Raw genomic sequence first — 17,317 nt, 5'->3', positions numbered from 1 at the left:
TTAGAGTCTAAAATCGGAAACTGCTGTCTTAATTCGGACACTAGGGTCTAAAATGGAGCCTACGTGTTAAAGATTGGAAACAGATACAAAATTTACACATGTAAAAGCGCAGAGATGTATCCATGTTCCCACTGATGACGTAATGGTCATGGTCATGACCTCAGGGGTCGCTAGGTCGCTCATTACCACTTAAACAATTATAATCGTGGGAAGGTAATCGAGCATTTTATGTTTACGTTTATAATTACGATTATGTCGTAACAGGACCTTCAAATTTTACACAATGAGGCATGTTCAATGTAATAAGATGGCCAAAATATCATTCGGGGAGCGTATGTAGCCTTGCACGGCACCAACTATGTTCATAATTTTGGTCAAGATCATTATTATAAGTAGCAACCAAGCATCTAGTTCTAACTGTGGGGTCGTTTCTTGAACACAACTCACAATGAAATTTCGACTCAGATCTAGTACTTTTTCACGTTTACACAAGACTAGCAAGCCTGGCTTTGAAGGACGTTAGTAGTTTTATGATAAAGGAACATCCAAAAGCAGCAGAGATGAAAAGAATGCCCATACGAAAAACGCGTGAAGCTCGAAGAGATGAAATGATTTTGTGTGATTGAGGCTCTAGCGAACTTTGAGAATCTGACGTAACGATGCGGAAAGCCCTTTGACAGTCGCGATTTCACTATTTATTATTCAGAGTGAGTTTTTCCACTTGTAGTTCAGCACGGAACTTTTGATCAAAACGGAAGTAAAAACAAAAATCCACAAACTTCAGTACTACTGTAATATTTATTAGCTATTACCTACAGCTTTTTACAGTGACTACTTATCAGAGGATGAAATGAAAAAAACATACTAAAATGGAAACAAAGGATTAAAAACTGAACCATCAATAATTGATAAGAGTCAACTATGTTCACAAAGCAACAGAATGATAGCGCCGTTAATATAACTGTCACAACTTGCCTTATTTCATATTCTTAACTTTCTCCCCAAAGAAGGGTTCATTTACACGGGAATTCATTAGTTAAAACTATTTCTTTAAGCTATGGGCAAATCAGTTTCCCCATCATAGTTTGATGATCGAAATTAACTAGCAAGGTAATCTGAGTTTCTCGTCAGTCTCGAGGTTAGATTCCGCCACAGCCGAGGACGGACGCTATTTGTATTAGAAACCACCCACCACATGTCAGAAGTGACATCTCTAAGGCTTCTTTTTCCTGTGGAATCAAACAATGAACAAGTAAGTTCAATACTCGAGTCTCTCTCGTACTATACTACAACCAACATTTATCGGGTTGGCGGTTTCGCCGAATGAACTATACTGGTGTTAATCTCTATGTTTCCCTATCATAAAACAGGCATGAGTTTAATGGAAAAAACACGCTTGCCATCTACAAAGTTATCAACATTCCCTGAATGTTTTTCGGCGTGCTTCCTATTCTCCGACATTGTATCACAAATTATGAGAATACAAACAAATATCACGGCCACAGAAAAACAAACAAGGGATGGTCATCTTAATTTTATCTACCTCAAAATAAAAACGAAATGACTTTTCCAAGCCTAAGGAAATTTTGCTTATTTTTCCAACTTAGGCTAACCACGAAAATGTCAACGTGAGGATGGCACATTTCCCGAGGGCGAAAACGTCGGCTCTTTCCTCGATTGATTTATTCGGTTTGGTTTGTCTATTTATTTCCTTTATCTTCGCAAGGGGCGAAGTGCAAAAAGCACTGATTCTCGTGAAAGGATCGCACCAAACTCTCAATAAAAGCCACTGCTCTTCGGTACGCCCAACATAAAACTGGACTGTTTTGGTTTATACAACAATGGGTAAAGAGAGGGAGACAAGTTTACGTGTTCTGTTCCTGTTCACGACAATGCTTTATTTTTGGACGTACTTAGCTGCAGTGTGACAATAACTGGGTCCCATCCCAGGCCTGCCTTCGATTGCCGTTGAACACTAAAATAAAATTAAAAAAAAAACAAAGTATGTAAGTATCCTAGTAACAAAAATGACAATAACACGAAAGAGAAATGAAGACGCATCCTTTGACTTCCTACCCTTGTTTCCACATCAGTCCAGCTGGAGGTACTTTCATCATCGATCGAGTCAGACGCTCGTCGTTTCCTGTTTACAGAAAAAAAATTTTTTTATACAATCAAACCTGGAATGGCGGAGTGACCGCTTAATAAATGTAAAGTAAACAGGACGTTGAAGAGAGAAACATGCATCCAATCAGCTGTAATTTTTTACGTCATAAAGTACTTCAGACTCAGGGTGGGACATGAGGAGGAATAAAAAGTGCACACGAGTGAGTCAATTAAAATGTCTGCAGTACTAGCGACCAAGAGTATAATTACTCCTCCACATCCTTCGTTAGTCACTCTCAAAAATTTCGATGTCAAGATTCCCTACTGAGTCGTTCACAGGTAATCACTGTGAGAGTCTGGCAGGATTTCAAACGGCAAAGTAATCCCTCAATTCTTTTCGGCCACTCCTAATCCATCTGCTTTCTTCAATTTTACGCTTCCTTGATTTGGAACATTTGCGACAGAAACCTCCTCTTCACCGACAAAACACAGCACCTACCTTCCTGGACTGGTGAGTTCATCAGATCTTGTTTTCAATGTTTCCACTTCTGTAAACTGAATACTGTGACCTCCACCCACAGTCTGGTACACGTCTCCCTGCAATTAAGTTACACTCGAGTAAGGAGATCATCATACTTTGCATGCAATTTATTGTTGGAAATAAATATCAACATTGCAAAAATCTCAGTTACTAATACATGTATGCAAACTTGACCAATAGAGACTGTACTAGTATTTTTTCTGTGCTTTGGGCGATTATACTAGTTTAGTTTGAGTTCTTATTAGCTTCTTGTGACTTAAACTCTTGTTCTGACCGCAGCGGTGATCATTTTAGCTTGATGTTACGACACTCAATCGAGAAGCGTTCTACTCAGTATTAACGTTTGGTTTGCATTTGATCACCCATATCCTTCCGATCGCCCTGATTTCCAAGACGACTCGGAAAACTAAGACAATTGTATGAAACAAAGCTGAGCACAAAATCAGTTCTTTCCCAAGAATGGTGGTTGTACCAATCCTCCGGATCGTTAATGGCAATTTGGCCCGATTTCTTGAGCATAAATTGGAACAACAGCGAAGATCGAGATGAGTACATAGTAAAAAAGGTCTGATTATTAAGGTATATGTAAGTGACGTTCCTTTGTATAAATAAAAAAAAATAAAAAAAAAAAGAAGCTTGATCTATTCCAAGGAATTTAAGTTGTAAAACATTAAATCATTAGAAAAACTGAACAAGTGGTTTAAATGAATTCTTCTCTTGAAAATTTTATGACTCACTTTGATCAACTTAGTCTCAATTTCACCCGCAGAGTCTTCCTCTTGGTGGGCTAAAACATAGTTTGTGGCCTACACAAACAAAAAAAACACATCCGGATGCCTTGTCATACAGCGATTCAAAGCAAGAAGAGCAAAGAAAATTTCAAGAGTAGATAGCAATTTAACATTTGAAGGAAAAGCCCTTTATGATATTCACGTCACAATAGCCCGTTTCATCCTGAAGCCTAATACAATCAGAAAACAGAGTGGGAAAGGCTCCAGAAAAAGGCTTTCTAAAGAAAATCGGGATAAAAGAAAAATTGCCCCGTGTACATGTACCTGTTGCTTTTTCAAAGATGCGGTTGTATATGTCTTGTGAATGAAGAGGAACCAAGGATACCGTACTTACATTAGTGCCTTTGAAGTCCTTCTCACCAGGCCTGGCAACAGTTTTCTTGTTCTTTATCAATGGTTTCATTACTGTACCTGTCACGTGCAAGACATTTTGTTAGCAAACACCGGAAGTATGTCTAAAACAGTGACATGCATTGTTCTGTAGGCATACTGAGCATATTTTTGGAAAATCCAAACAGAGTACACAGACTGTTACAGGCTTGTTTTCCCGTTTAATCTAATTAAGCAATAGAACATACTTTCTGGGCTCTATAACGCAATACTTGGGATGATTGGAGAATACTCGGAAAGCCTACAAGTCACTCGCCTTCGGCTCGTGTTTGTAAACTTTCCTCGTGTTTTTCCAACCTCTGACGTGGCTTTATCACGTTATAGACCTGGGAAAAATTGCGTTGTATTGCTTCTGGGACACAACTAGCTACCATACGGGTTCTTTAACCTGATAGAGCATCCGCTTGAAAACTAAATTGACCAAACAGACGATGCGTACTACTTTCATTAGGTTATAACACATTCTGGTATACACAGACTTTTTTTACAAACCATTACAATACATCTTCACATTGACGCATGCTGCTAGTACCTGTTTCTAAGTGAGTCGAGGGCTTGTGCTCTATCCAACAATCTGAAGACTTGGATCGTCTGTGACGAGATTTAATCGGAGGCTGAAACATGGAGATGATACATTTTTAACAAAAAAAGGATAATGATACAAACGGCGCAAACAAGGATGTACTTTTGTCAACTTCTATGGAGTTACCTTTCTGGACACGGGCGGGGGAGACTTGGATCTAGGCATGGACGCGGCTTTAAGTTGGGCACGAGTGACAGGACCCGAGTCATTCGTCTTCATATTCTGAGGAGAGAAAAGAAAAAAAAAAGAGATTTACGCTTAACGCTCTCTTTAAAAAACTTTTTCTACCTAAGTTTCTTTTTCATTCAACTTTGAACGGTATTTTTGGGAAAGACACTTCACTGTCACCGGGTATTCCTTTCACTGGCGACAACAAATATGTAATAGAAAACTAACAGAGGAAATAAATGCCCAGGAACTGCAATCGAACTACTTAAGGACATTAATATGAGTAGAGTATGAAGGGAGCACAAAACTGAACATTTTCAACAATTTAGAGGGCTGGTGCATGAGGAGTTCCTCCACCGATGAGGAACAAGAAAATGAAGTGAACATCGCGGAAAAAAGTTGAAAATCCAGGAAAGGATTGGCTATCGTGGATAAAATTGCTAGGGACCAGTATGGCTAATGAAGCATTAATGCGATCATGGCGAGATAACGAACATAGAGAAGCACAGACAGGTTTTAGAGAGAAATGTACCTGCACAATCTCCTTCAGTTGTCTTAGTTTTTCATCTTTCTGCCACATTTTGGCTTGCATCTCTATTTCCTTGTCCTTGACGCGTTTCGACTAAGAGAGCCAGAGGTGAAACTAATCAGAAACACATGAACGAATGAAACGTAACCTCAATAATATACCCATTACTCATTTTCTTATGGCACAAGTCAAGTTCGATTAACTATCACTTGTGTTGAATCCCGTTTGTCTTCTCGCATGGTTCGATGACTAGGCTGCCTAGCAGACAAACCAAAATAAACATGAACTGAACAAAATTTAAACTGAAGCACCGAGAAATTTGACTTACACACTCTCGTTCCCACTTTCCCTTTTCTTGCGACACTACTCCTTTCAAAGCCTAAGAAAGCAAAACCAAAGGAAAGAGAGGCAAAAAAAGATTTTTACATATTTATTGCCATACATGTTATGCAATTCATACTACAGTAACGACAGCATTTTTCCTGCCACAATTCTACTACTGCTTGCAACAAAGTAGAGCAAAATTCGTTGCTGGGTGGAAACAATTATCGAAAGGGCGATACGAGAATTGTTGCCTGTATCCTCAACATGTCGTGAAATTGCAATCGAAGACTAACTGGGAAGAAGTAATTCTTGCATAGCATTTTCCATCCATCACTCGGCGAGTCTTCCAAACGAATAATTCTATACCTGTAGCTCTAATATTTCCAGTTGAAAGAGTCAGAGGTAACTTGTCGCCTGACAGTTCTTACCTGGCGCATTTTGAGTTTATCGGTTTTCTCTTTGTCGGCTCTTTTCTTCTGATCATCCAGCTAAGAAAGAAGTTCAAATATCCTCAACACACACCAACAGAACTGTCGTTAGATGTTCACTGACGAACTTATGCCAGCGTCTCCGGTATGTGAAGTCCCCCCTTTACTTTTCCCGGTCTTATTTTTTCGACTAGCCGAAGCAATTCTCGCAACACCAAAACGTGTCGAAATTTTCTCCCGTATTTCAAACTAATGCGTTAGCTTTCCACTTAGGATTTCTTAATCTTTAACCTCATAAATTATAGGCTTTTAAAGAGGAGTCAGAATCTGATCGTATATTTTGGAGTGCCTTCCGTTTTTCCTGGTTTGCCTCAACCGGAAAAACCGATACTGGCCAGTGTAAGTGGCGCGCAGAAACTTTACCCCTACGCAAGTTGACGGGTACGAGTTGTACTTTCTCGCGCACCTTCAAAACGTATTGGGAAAGATTTTGTTCTTATGTCTTTCATGATGAGAAAGAGTTTCAGTGAAGCGAAACCCAAACACGAGAGCCTGCTCGTAAGCGAAACAGACCGCGGGGTTGTACACCACCGGTAGCGAACATCTCTTGAAACCCCTGGGATTGGCACTCAAATTCCCACAAATTATGCTGATAATTCGTGCGCCGAGGAGCCTTAAAGCTGACAGGCTCAAAAGACAGAAATTGACTAGAACCAGTTTTGACACAGGGTTCGTGCAGGAATTTCAGGGTCAAATTTAAGGACTTTTTAAGGAGTATTTAAGGACTTAAATTTGACTTTCAAGGAGTCATTTTTGCTATGATAAAAGCGTTTGTTTGCAATAGTGGCGGCAAATTTTAGTCTCACGGCGCTCTTGAACCAGATAACTTTCTATATTTTTTCTCTTTTATTATTTCCAATATATTTTCTCACATTCAATGCGTATTTAAGTAAAAAAAATTCAAGGAGTTTTTAAGGATTTTTTTTAAAATTTCTTATTTTTAAGGAGTTTTCAAGCGCCCTTAAATTTGCAAAAGATATTCAAGTAGTTTTCAAGGAGTTGAAGGAGTAGCACGGACCATGTCGACAGTCCTCAGTGTTTACGTCGTCCCCACCCATTGATAGGACAATGGAAAGAGCCAGTTTTGAAGTTAGTCATGTAGTTTTCGCAATGTGAAATATAAAATGACGTACCTCATATCGTAGTTCTTTCTTGTCTTGTTCGTACATCTCTGCCGTCTTGTGAAGCATTTCGTTCTTAACGAGAGAATAATCATTCAGACAGATCGTCATCGCTTGCTACCTCCAATGACACTACTGAGCATCACCCGTCACATGATCACAACAAACATACGAATGAAAACCGCCAAAAAACCAACAACACCAATAGAAATAACAATAAAAAATAATAATAACAATAATAACAATGATGATAAGTAGTATCAGAAGGAGAAGAACAACAACCGTACCTTTTGCGTTAAAGCCTTGAGTCTTCTTTCAAGTTTCTGAATCTCTCTGGAAAGAGAATCACCATGTTATTCTCAACATTTCATTCGTATCATCAAATGCACTTTAAGGACATGATCAACACCATTACAAAGAAAAAGGAATAGTTTGAAAAGAAGATGGTAAATAGTACCTGTCTTTCTCCTCAATTGTTGCTTTCAGGCTTGCTACAATCTGAAAAATTCACAGAAAAATATTGTAATTAGAGTTATTTGATATTTGAGACAAAAAAATTGAAACAGTAAAAATGACTCTGAGAGCAACTGGCTGTTCTAACTTACTCCATTTGATTGACTGTTTTCTTTTTCAAATGCCAAGAGATGAGCCCTGAAAATCCCCTCTGTGACAAGAAATAATGGTATTAGTAAAGTCCCGGAACATTAGTGCACCATAACAAATTTTTCCTCATATCTTTTCCTTTTAATTTGCAATGGTGTTTTCCTCACAGATTAAAGTGGGAAACACTGAAAAAACAAAAGGTTTCTAGCAATTCATGACTTAAACTCCTTCACACTTCAGGAAGGGGAGAGCTTCACTGGTATGAACTGTCAGCAAATTTTGGCTAATAAAATTGTCATTACAACACTGTCACAAAATATTTGTCAATATCTATTCAGATAAAAAAAAAAGGATGAAGGCAATATTTTTGGAGGAAAACGCTTTCTTCCTTCTTTACAATCCCTCTAGTTTTGCTGCTCCTTTCAAATTTCATGCTACCAACATACTGGAAATTGTTCATTAGAATTGGAACACTAGCTTCAAAGTTATGAAAAGGCCCAAAAGCCAAAACCAGTAGAATCTAGATGGCTAAGTCAAATACATATATATCAACTTCCAGTGTTTGAGTCAACATTTGCATCATATGACAGAATCATCAAACTGCAACAAATTCTATAAACAATACCTTTTCTAGACATATCATCAATAAGGGTTTGTCGCCGTCTTTGTCTATCTTGAAGGTAGTGCATCAAATTTATCAGTGTTGCACTATCTTCTGGAGAATTCAACTGAAAAAAAAAAAACAACAACAACAACTTACAACAACAGCAATAGCAACAAAATAAAACAAATGGAAAATCACATCTTCATCATTGTACATGTAGCTTCTGAATAAATTCACTTCACTACTCACAATACCTGCAAATGAAAATGGTCCAAAACAGTACAGCTTACCTCAAAAAGAGGGAAAGGCGGTCCCATGGTATGAACTGGCTTGGCTACAATCACAGTTTCACCATTACCTGTAAATTTTAAAATACTAGTCCACAGATGACTTTACATTATTGTTTGATGAAAAGCTATATGAATATACAGTTAAGTGGATGTCAACTTTGTCTCCTATCAGTGACCACTTCCTTTATTTCTCAATTTAAAAAAAAACATAGGTTTGAAATTGGACAACATCTTCAGGTACTTGTACTGTACATACCATTATTTTCCTCAACCTTTGCTAGAACTTCCTTGTACATTTGATTTGCTACAAGAAAAATCAACACATTAACACACCTGATACAAAATCTGTCAAAATTGAAAAAAAAAAGGACATTGAGTGGCAATTGATCAGGATCAATAATACATGTATTGAGTAAAATTGTTGACTGAAAATACCTCTTCTTCTTCCTGGAGTCAGTCCGGTCTCAAATCTAAACAGTAAAACAATGCAACACAAGTTATTGCTGTTAACTAATGAAAGTGAAAACAGACAAACAAGGGCAGCCTGTGGATATAACTTTCAGGGTTCAGTTTAATTCTGAGCCACTCTGTCTCTTGCCAAACCAAACTCAAGAATTGGGTAAAGATTGAAAAAGATGTAAAGGTTGAGTCAGAATAGTTTAGCCTACAAATTTACTCTTACAAGACAGAGTGAAAATCAAAATGACATCTTTGATCAATCACTCTAACTGTTTCTGTTTTAATCTATGGGAACGTTTGACATTTGAGCAATTTCTTGCATCATAAGTCAATTTTTTTTTTTTCAAAACAGGTTTGTCACTTGAGAAGCACAGTATTTGAAGAGGGCCCAAAGGCAATTTTACCTGACTGACTCTGGTCTGGCTATAACAACATCTTGTGTAACTTCTGCAAATTTCATGACATGCTGAAGTGATACAAAAGACACTCCATTAAAAGGGATAAGTTAAGACAATCTGTCTAGAAGAGCAAAAACAAAACTGTAACTGTACAAAGTCTAAAAAATTTTATTTTTTGGTTTCTTACCACACTCTCATCATAATCATCAGCGTTGGGGTTTAAACAAACCACCATTCGCACCTAGAGAGAAGCAAATGTCATCACACCGACCAGTAAGATAGCAGCCTGGAGATTGATACTCACAAATATATAATTATAAAAAATTGTCTTCAAGAATGGTTTAGCATAATGAATATGTGGAACATAAGTTTTTATAAAACTCCTCCATTTTGAAATTGTGCCACTAAAAAGGTTGGTTTTGATAGCAGATAAAGTGCTAAAAAAGTCACCATCTCCCACAGCAAATCAATTGCCAGGAAAATTAGGGTGAAAACTGCAAAATGGCAAAGGAATATTGTTTTCTCCTGAGGACAAACTTCTTATTTGTGAGATCGAGGCAGTAAGTGTGGTTAAGAGTGGGTGTAAATTCTTCTACCTTTCCTTCTCCATCAAAGAAATTCTTAAACAGATGAGTCAGCTTTGTGTCTCTATAGGGAACAATCTGAAGAAATCAAGTTTAACAAACAATCAGAACAAAAATCACCCTCTAAATGTAACTCATTTATCATCAATCTTATAGAAGCAAGCTACCTTTGGAGAAACACCATTCTCAGCATTTGCTTGGTTCTCTCTCAGAACCTCCATACAAGTTCTTAATGTCATCAAGGATGCATTGATGTTACCTAAAAAAAAAAATAATTAACTGTAAGTGTAGCAACTCTTGGAGCTCTGCCAGTACCACGCACAGATTTTATCATAACTTAGTAGCTATGCAAGTTGATGACTTTCAACTGAAGAAAAAAAAGGAAAAAAAAAGAACATTCATGAGAAATTCCTTGCACATGAACAGGACCATTAAAAACCACAGAGCCAAACAGGTGATCCTGCTAGATCCTTGGCTTGAGTGGATGAAACACTCAGGGTTGTCGCAGAGGTTATGAGTATCTGGACTGTGATACAAAGTACATGACTTTGTACAGGTAGGCGGTACAATATCATGCTTCCATGTTGAAATTTGAGTCACATGCATTCGAAATACCCCATACATTTTAAAGAGTAGACAGTAAAGTTTGCCTGTTACCTGCTTATTTTCACAACCTTCAATATTTGAAGCTGATAGCAAACCTCATGACCTTGAGTCAGTTGTAAAAAAATTTCCAACCCTTTATCAAAGTGTACTTTACCTGATAATTTGAATATATCAACAAAGTTGAAATGGTAAATTGGCCACCGTTACGTTTATAAAAGCTGATATTTAGAGCGTTAGCCCTTCGCTTCGTCTTTCGCTCCGACAAAGGGCTCACACTCGAAACGTCAGCTTTTATAACCGTAACAGTGGCCAATTTACCATTTCAACTTTCTTGATATATTCAAATTATTTTGTTATCCCCACCGACGCAGCACCAAACAGTTTCTTTAGAAACTATCAGCCTTTGTACTTTACCTGCTTCTCTCAGTCTGTCTCCACCAGCTCTTGTCCTATTTGTCCTCTCAGATCCTGCTAGATCACACAGTGATAATGTGGCTACAGCAATCTGATCTTTATCCTGCTCAGGAGATACATTTAAAAACATGGTCAACTGTTACTGTTTATCTGTAGGAGTTTAAACAGAAGGAATTTAAAAAAATTAACCAAAACAAGATTTACCTGTAAGACCTCCTCACCATCAGGATCTAAAGGTGCTTGTACCAGCTTGACAGCAAACACACTGTGGCTCCTACTAGACTCACGATTCAGTATTGTGTTGGCAACACGCCTCTTCTTTTGGCCTGGGAGGTTCCACAGAAAGTAAAATTTAATCATTTTACATGCAAGCCATAATTTTATGCAGATAAACTGTATACACTTGTATACATGTCAAGTTTTAAAGTCAAATACAGAAGCTTACTTTGGCTGACATAAAGAATTGTTTCAAATCAAAGTAGCCGAAAATAATTTCCTGAGACGTCTCTAAAAGTATTGGTAACTCACCTTTCCAGAATATACTGTAAGCCTCTTCTGTGCTTTTGACTTCAATTTCCGTGACACCACTGACATACATATTACGATTCACATCTTCCCTAAGATTTTTTGAAACTGGTGGTCTGTAAAATCAAAGGGCACAGTTAATCCATACTTTAATGCATTTCAGGAAGTATCTCACTCTTGATATATAGAGTACTTGGATCATGTTTTCTGTAGGTACTCTCAACTGATATATCAGTCTATATATTGGTTAAAAGTCAGTCGATGATTGATTGCTACTTAGTCAACTATCCTGAATGATATATCAGCTGATTATTGACTCAGCATTGGCCAAATATCAACTGACTATGGGCAGAATGTCGACTGACTATGATTGGTTGCTACTTAGTCAACTATCCTGAACGATATATCAGCTGATTATTGACTCAGCATTGGCCAAATATCAACTGACTATGGGCGGAATGTCGACTGACTATGATTGGTTGCTACTTAGTCAACTATCCTGAATGATATATCAGCTGATTATTGACTCAGCATTGGCCAAATATCAACTGACTATGGGCGGAATGTCGACTGACTATGATTGGTTGCTACTTAGTCAACTATCCTGAATGATATATCAGCTGATTATTGACTCAGCATTGGCCAAATATCGACCGACTATGGGCGGAATGTCGACTGACTATGATTGGTTGCTACTTAGTCAACTATCCTGAACGATATATCAGCTGATTATTGACTCAGCATTGGCCAAATATCAACTGACTATGAGCGGAATGTCGACTGACTATGATTGGTTGCTACTTAGTCAACTATCCTGAATGATATATCAGCTGATTATTGACTCAGCATTGGCCAAATATCAACTGACTATGGGCGGAATGTCGACTGACTATGATTGCTTGCTACTTAGTCAACTATCCTGAACGATATATCAGCTGATTATTGACTCAGCATTGGCCAAATATCAACTGACTATGAGCGGAATGTCGACTGACTATGATTGGTTGCTACTTAGTCAACTATCCTGAATGATATATCAGCTGATTATTGACTCAGCATTGGCCAAATATCAACTGACTATGGGCGGAATGTCGACTGACTATGATTGGTTGCTACTTAGTCAACTATCCTGAATGATATATCAGCTGATTATTGACTCAGCATTGGCCAAATATCAACTGACTATGGGCGGAATGTCGACTGACTATGATTGGTTGCTACTTAGTCAACTATCCTGAATGATCTATCAGCTGATTATTGACTCAGTATTGGCCAAATGTCGACCGACTATGGGCGGAATGTCGACTGACTATGACCCAGTGTCAAGAGACATGACTTGAGTATCAACCCACTCTTGGCAGATATATTGAACGATATACTGGTCAAGAGTACCCACAGTAAACATGATCGGAGTACTTAATCACTCAGTAACATTCAATACAAATTGTTCTTGTAAGCAGGATAACAAATTTTTAAAATACTAGGTGTTTCCCTCACTAGAAATGAAAGGCTACCACAAAACAATGGTGGTATATTCACAAGTTGGCATAATGCCAGTGTGTGATGTCAACTTACTTTGGGCAGATGGGATCCACAGGAGTCTCATCAAGGAGATCATAAATATAGTTGTTGTATATTTCAAAGTATGACACAAACACTGCATAGCTGTTATCCTCATCCACCTGCAAACAAAGTAATGTTGTAATATCCAATCTTGGAAGCTGGAAATAAATGCCTGTACAATCTAGACCCTCTTTGAACTTAAGGTAGAATAAAATATAGATAAGACTTGCTGCTTACAAGAACTATACACTAACTGAATGTTGCCATGTCAGCTACTGTAAACCTGGATTAGCTCAAATGGTACTATCAAAAACTTGGTTCAGATGTTAAACCAGGGCTTGACACTAAGTTTTCAACTTACTAGCCAAGTGGCTAGTGACAACTTAGATGTTACAACAATTTCAGTTCAATTACTAGCCAAACTGCGGCTGGTGGAAATCGAAAACCACTACCCAAAACTGAATTTCTACTAGTCTGTGGCTAGTTGGTTACCGTTAGTGTCGAGCCCTGAAAACATTAGGATGCGAGATAAGTGACAGCCATTGATAGCAACTGGCACTTGCACTCACAAATTATTGCACCCCTTGCTTACCTGCACTTCAAAAGGAAAGTAAGAAAACAAAAAAAGCAAACAGTTCTAAAACTTTATTGTATAAACTGAAAAATATAAGTCCACCCACTTCAGAAATAACTCCAGTTTCAGCTACTCTTATAACATCAGCAAAGTCATTATCAGCATTCCTAGACAAACATCATCATTTAAGAAAATCAATGAAGGGTGTACACACAAGTAAAATATTGTCAGTCGCTAACTTTCATCACCTTAGAGCTCTTGTATCTTAATTATTAGAGGTACTCATTGCTTTTTTTCTAAGAGAGAAGCTAATCACAAGTTTGATATTCCATGCTTATAAATATATTTTTAAGTTTACTCTCTAGTAGTGGTTAGTGGTTGCACATGTAGATAAAATAAAATAGATAGTAATAAAAGAGTCTGAGAGGTTTAAACAATTGAATCATTATTATGGCCCTGTTCCCAACTAGAGTTGAACCCATGTAAAGTAACAGGGTTTATACATGTACTGGTATGTGCAAATGGAGAGTTATAGTTATCAGACCAGCAAATATATGCTTCAACCATTCCAAGAATGTACCCTATACCTGTTTCTTCCACCTGGAGTCGCCTGGAGAGCAGCTTCTTTTTCGCGCTTTTCTTTTTCAAGTTTTGCTTCAAGTTCTGTTTGAATTTCAATTCCATTTGATTTGTCTGGTTTGAAGACCTTAAAGGAGAAGACTGTGTTTTAAACAACCAGAGAAAATGATATTTGGTGATTGTTATTGAAAAATTATCACTAGCTGATTTAGTACAAAAGTCCCACCAATAGAAATCCCAGCAATTTCCAGTATTACTGAAAATAATAATTCAGTCACTGTTATCATGATTATTACTAGAAGATAAAAAGTAAAAGAAGTCTTGGATACTTGAATATCTTTTTGAAAGGGTCATGGACCACAGTGTTCACAGTTAAAAAATCAGCTACAGAATTTAAATCATTCAACCACAAAAATGCTGTAACACCTAACTGACTTTAAATTGTATACTAAGATAAAAGTAAACAGATACTACTTTACATGTACATGTTTACTGTAAACTTACAATACATGAAAATGGAACACACTAAATTACAGTGTTATTGTATGAAAATTAAACAAGTACAATAGAATGCCATTTTTAAATCACAAGTGGGACAACGTAATCAATAATTGTATACTACCTTGTCATGGATAATCATTTCCATACTGTATAACTTACACATTTGGGCGCCTGCAATTCTCCGATAGAGTTAAAGATGACATCTAAACACCTCGGAAGTAAGCCACTGTTACTGGGAGTTCCTGTCATGGTGTGTGTCTTACCAGACCCAGTGATACCATAAGCAAATATCAAACCTGCGAGTAAAAAGGTGGCACAAAAGCGATGTCATCAGGGCCTGGCTCCAACAGGTTTTCCATGCCAAGTCAGCCGAGTAACTAAAAATTATTATAAATTCCTTTCTCTCTTTGTTTCAAGTACACAAAATGTAAATCAAATACTTACCATTTTTGCCGTGAATCAAATCATCAACCAAGGGCATGGCCACATTATCATAAAGCACCTTCTGGGATGTCTTCTCATCATATATCTTTTTAAATGTATGTTGTGTCTGGTATAAAATGAAAATAAACACATTATGTAAGGACAATTCTAGACATCTTAGCTAAGTTATATACATGTACATTGAACTTTTCAGAAGTGACAACATGGTCATATTCATTGCACTACCACTAATATCTGCATGCATTTTTCACATGTCATGCTAAAATAAGATTTGGTTACCTCTATTCGGTGGCCAGATTTGTATCCTGCAGAATTCTGGAAGAGAAAAATTCGTCAAAACATTCTGTACATGTAACCCACTGATAACAACAAGCAACATGATGTGTAACCAATGAGTCATTTTTTCCCATATGAGCTTGATTATGAAACAAAGAAAATGTGAGTACTCGAAAGGGGAGCATTGTCGAGGGGAGACTGATTCAAAGATCTGAGCGTTTTAAAACTGCTGTATGTTATTACTGTTGAAAATTATGTCTACCCCAACTTCATGGTAAAACGGGAAAATTGGATAGTAAAATGCAGAATTCCAAAACCCGACAGAGGAACAGTTGCATTAAATACCAGTTTTTCTTTCCTTTTCTGAAGTCTCGCATAGCTAGTCTACATGTGTAATGCTGTCAAGTCTTCATGCTTAGGATCATGATGCCCTATTCATTCAAGGTGTTCATGGAACTTGTGCTTACCTTAGGTGCTGTTAGCTGCAACACAGTATCGCTGATAATTTGAACGCAAGATTCTTCTTCATTATTGCCGAGAGGTCTAATTCGGCAATATACCTAGAAATAACGAAGGATTAGCATAAAATTTCGTTAAAGCACGTGTCTGTGTCTAATATTACACTGTAGGACCCATGATTACAACGCCATCACGAAATAGGCTTACAATCTTACGTATTTACTCTTCGAATTCAGATCATGGAGCAATTGCTGCTGTAGCTAGTTTTTACAGTTACTCCCGATTAAGTCTCTTTAACACAATTCTAGAACATGTGCCTCGTTTTGTTTATTGGAAATTTTTAAGTGATGATAATTGACGCGATAGTTCTCGTTTTCAGTACTGCACCATCCGTTTAAAGTAAGATAAATGTAGACCCAATTATGCCGGCACTTTGTGCGTCAGATGTACTCTACCCTCGAAAGATTCACAAAGATCTCCCGTGCTATCACTTTGATGAACCGATCATTGGAAATTATTTGACCTTTAGATGAAAAATAACTCCTTTCCTTACCTCGACAGGATCCTTGTTGCCTGTGGGTCGTCTTGGTGTCTTCGCGCTGCGCGGCGTTTTCGCCGAAGGAGTTTTCGGGCTACATGTGAACACAAGGCAGTTTAACATCAAAACCACAAGTTTAATAGATTGAAATATTTTTCATACTTACATTGGTCTCATCATTATCTAACACGGAGGTTTTCCACTATAGAAGATGGGCAAAGAGTTCCCAAACAACAAGTCAATAATAAAAATGTTGGTCCAATAATTCTTGAATCAAACCGCCCTAGCCGTGTTGGTTTAAATCGACCAATCAGAGAAGTGCATGACATTATATTTCTCAGACAACGCATAATCTTCGTAGGGACCGCTGTTTAGATGTCATGTTTTGCAGGCTCAAGTATGATGTGACAACTCACTCGGTGTATTTGATTTATTCCAGATTGCTCGCGCTAGGTCCTTCGTACCCTTTTATGTAAAAAAAAAAAAAAAAAAAGACCCTAATGTCGCGGGCAAGATTCAGAAAGCCATGGTGTGTTTAGCAAAGACCCATTCAAGGATAACGGAAGACGTAATTCGCATCGCCACCAGTGAGGGACATTGAAAAGATCCCTTGTCCCCCTGGGCATAGTTGTATGAAGGGCGGATAACTTTATCCGACGGATAAATTGCTATCCGACGGATAAGTGATAGGAAAACGTATAGCGTTATCCAGCGGATGGAGTTTTATCTAGTGGATAGCGTTATCCACCCTTCGAACAACCAGGGCCTGGACCTATTTCACTAGTAAGTCCTCTGCTAAAGGTCTGTCCTTCGATTTCTTCGAAGACCTCACCAGAGTTAGAGGGTGGTGGGGTGGTGG

At 37.8% G+C, this 17,317-nt stretch overlaps 1 protein-coding gene across 2 annotated transcripts; it reads right to left on the bottom strand.

Annotated features, from left to right (window-relative positions):
• Positions 1 to 779: 779 nt before the first annotated feature.
• Positions 780 to 16,767, bottom strand: LOC111336138 (kinesin-like protein KIF23). 2 transcript variants are annotated; one of them, XM_088740338.1, is made up of 35 exons: positions 16,625 to 16,767; positions 16,474 to 16,552; positions 15,929 to 16,021; positions 15,465 to 15,500; positions 15,186 to 15,291; positions 14,901 to 15,037; positions 14,249 to 14,367; positions 13,768 to 13,828; positions 13,100 to 13,206; positions 11,528 to 11,640; positions 11,204 to 11,325; positions 11,000 to 11,102; positions 10,147 to 10,238; positions 9,992 to 10,057; positions 9,583 to 9,636; positions 9,402 to 9,463; positions 8,974 to 9,008; positions 8,795 to 8,842; positions 8,539 to 8,606; positions 8,270 to 8,372; positions 7,647 to 7,705; positions 7,499 to 7,539; positions 7,329 to 7,374; positions 7,054 to 7,116; positions 5,861 to 5,920; positions 5,437 to 5,487; positions 5,112 to 5,201; positions 4,538 to 4,633; positions 4,361 to 4,442; positions 3,773 to 3,849; positions 3,385 to 3,453; positions 2,606 to 2,703; positions 2,077 to 2,143; positions 1,914 to 1,975; positions 780 to 1,229 (listed from the first exon to the last, which is right to left on the bottom strand). In XM_088740338.1, the coding sequence occupies exons 1-35, from the start codon at positions 16,636 to 16,638 to the stop codon at positions 1,214 to 1,216; spliced, it is 2,595 nt and encodes an 864-aa protein (XP_088596464.1). In that variant the 5' UTR covers positions 16,639 to 16,767; the 3' UTR covers positions 780 to 1,213. The 2 variants fall into 2 exon arrangements, with proteins under 2 accessions (XP_088596464.1, XP_088596471.1); XM_088740345.1 differs by lacking the exon at positions 3,385 to 3,453.
• Between the last annotated feature and the right edge of the window lie 550 nt (positions 16,768 to 17,317).

The sequence above is a fragment of the Stylophora pistillata genome, chromosome 1 (assembly GCF_964205215.1).
Source record: "Stylophora pistillata chromosome 1, jaStyPist1.2, whole genome shotgun sequence".
Lineage (NCBI taxonomy): Eukaryota > Metazoa > Cnidaria > Anthozoa > Scleractinia > Pocilloporidae > Stylophora > Stylophora pistillata.
This window is presented reverse-complemented; position numbering and strand designations above follow the sequence as displayed.

Excerpts from the sequence above, each read along its gene's own strand:
- LOC111336138 (XM_088740338.1), bottom strand. Across the intron at positions 5,921-7,053 it reads AGAAAGAACTACGATATGAG|CTGGATGATCAGAAGAAAAG; the intron begins GTACGTCATTTT and ends CTTCTTTCTTAG. Across the intron at positions 4,634-5,111 it reads AACTGAAGGAGATTGTGCAG|AATATGAAGACGAATGACTC; the intron begins GTACATTTCTCT and ends TTCTCTCCTCAG.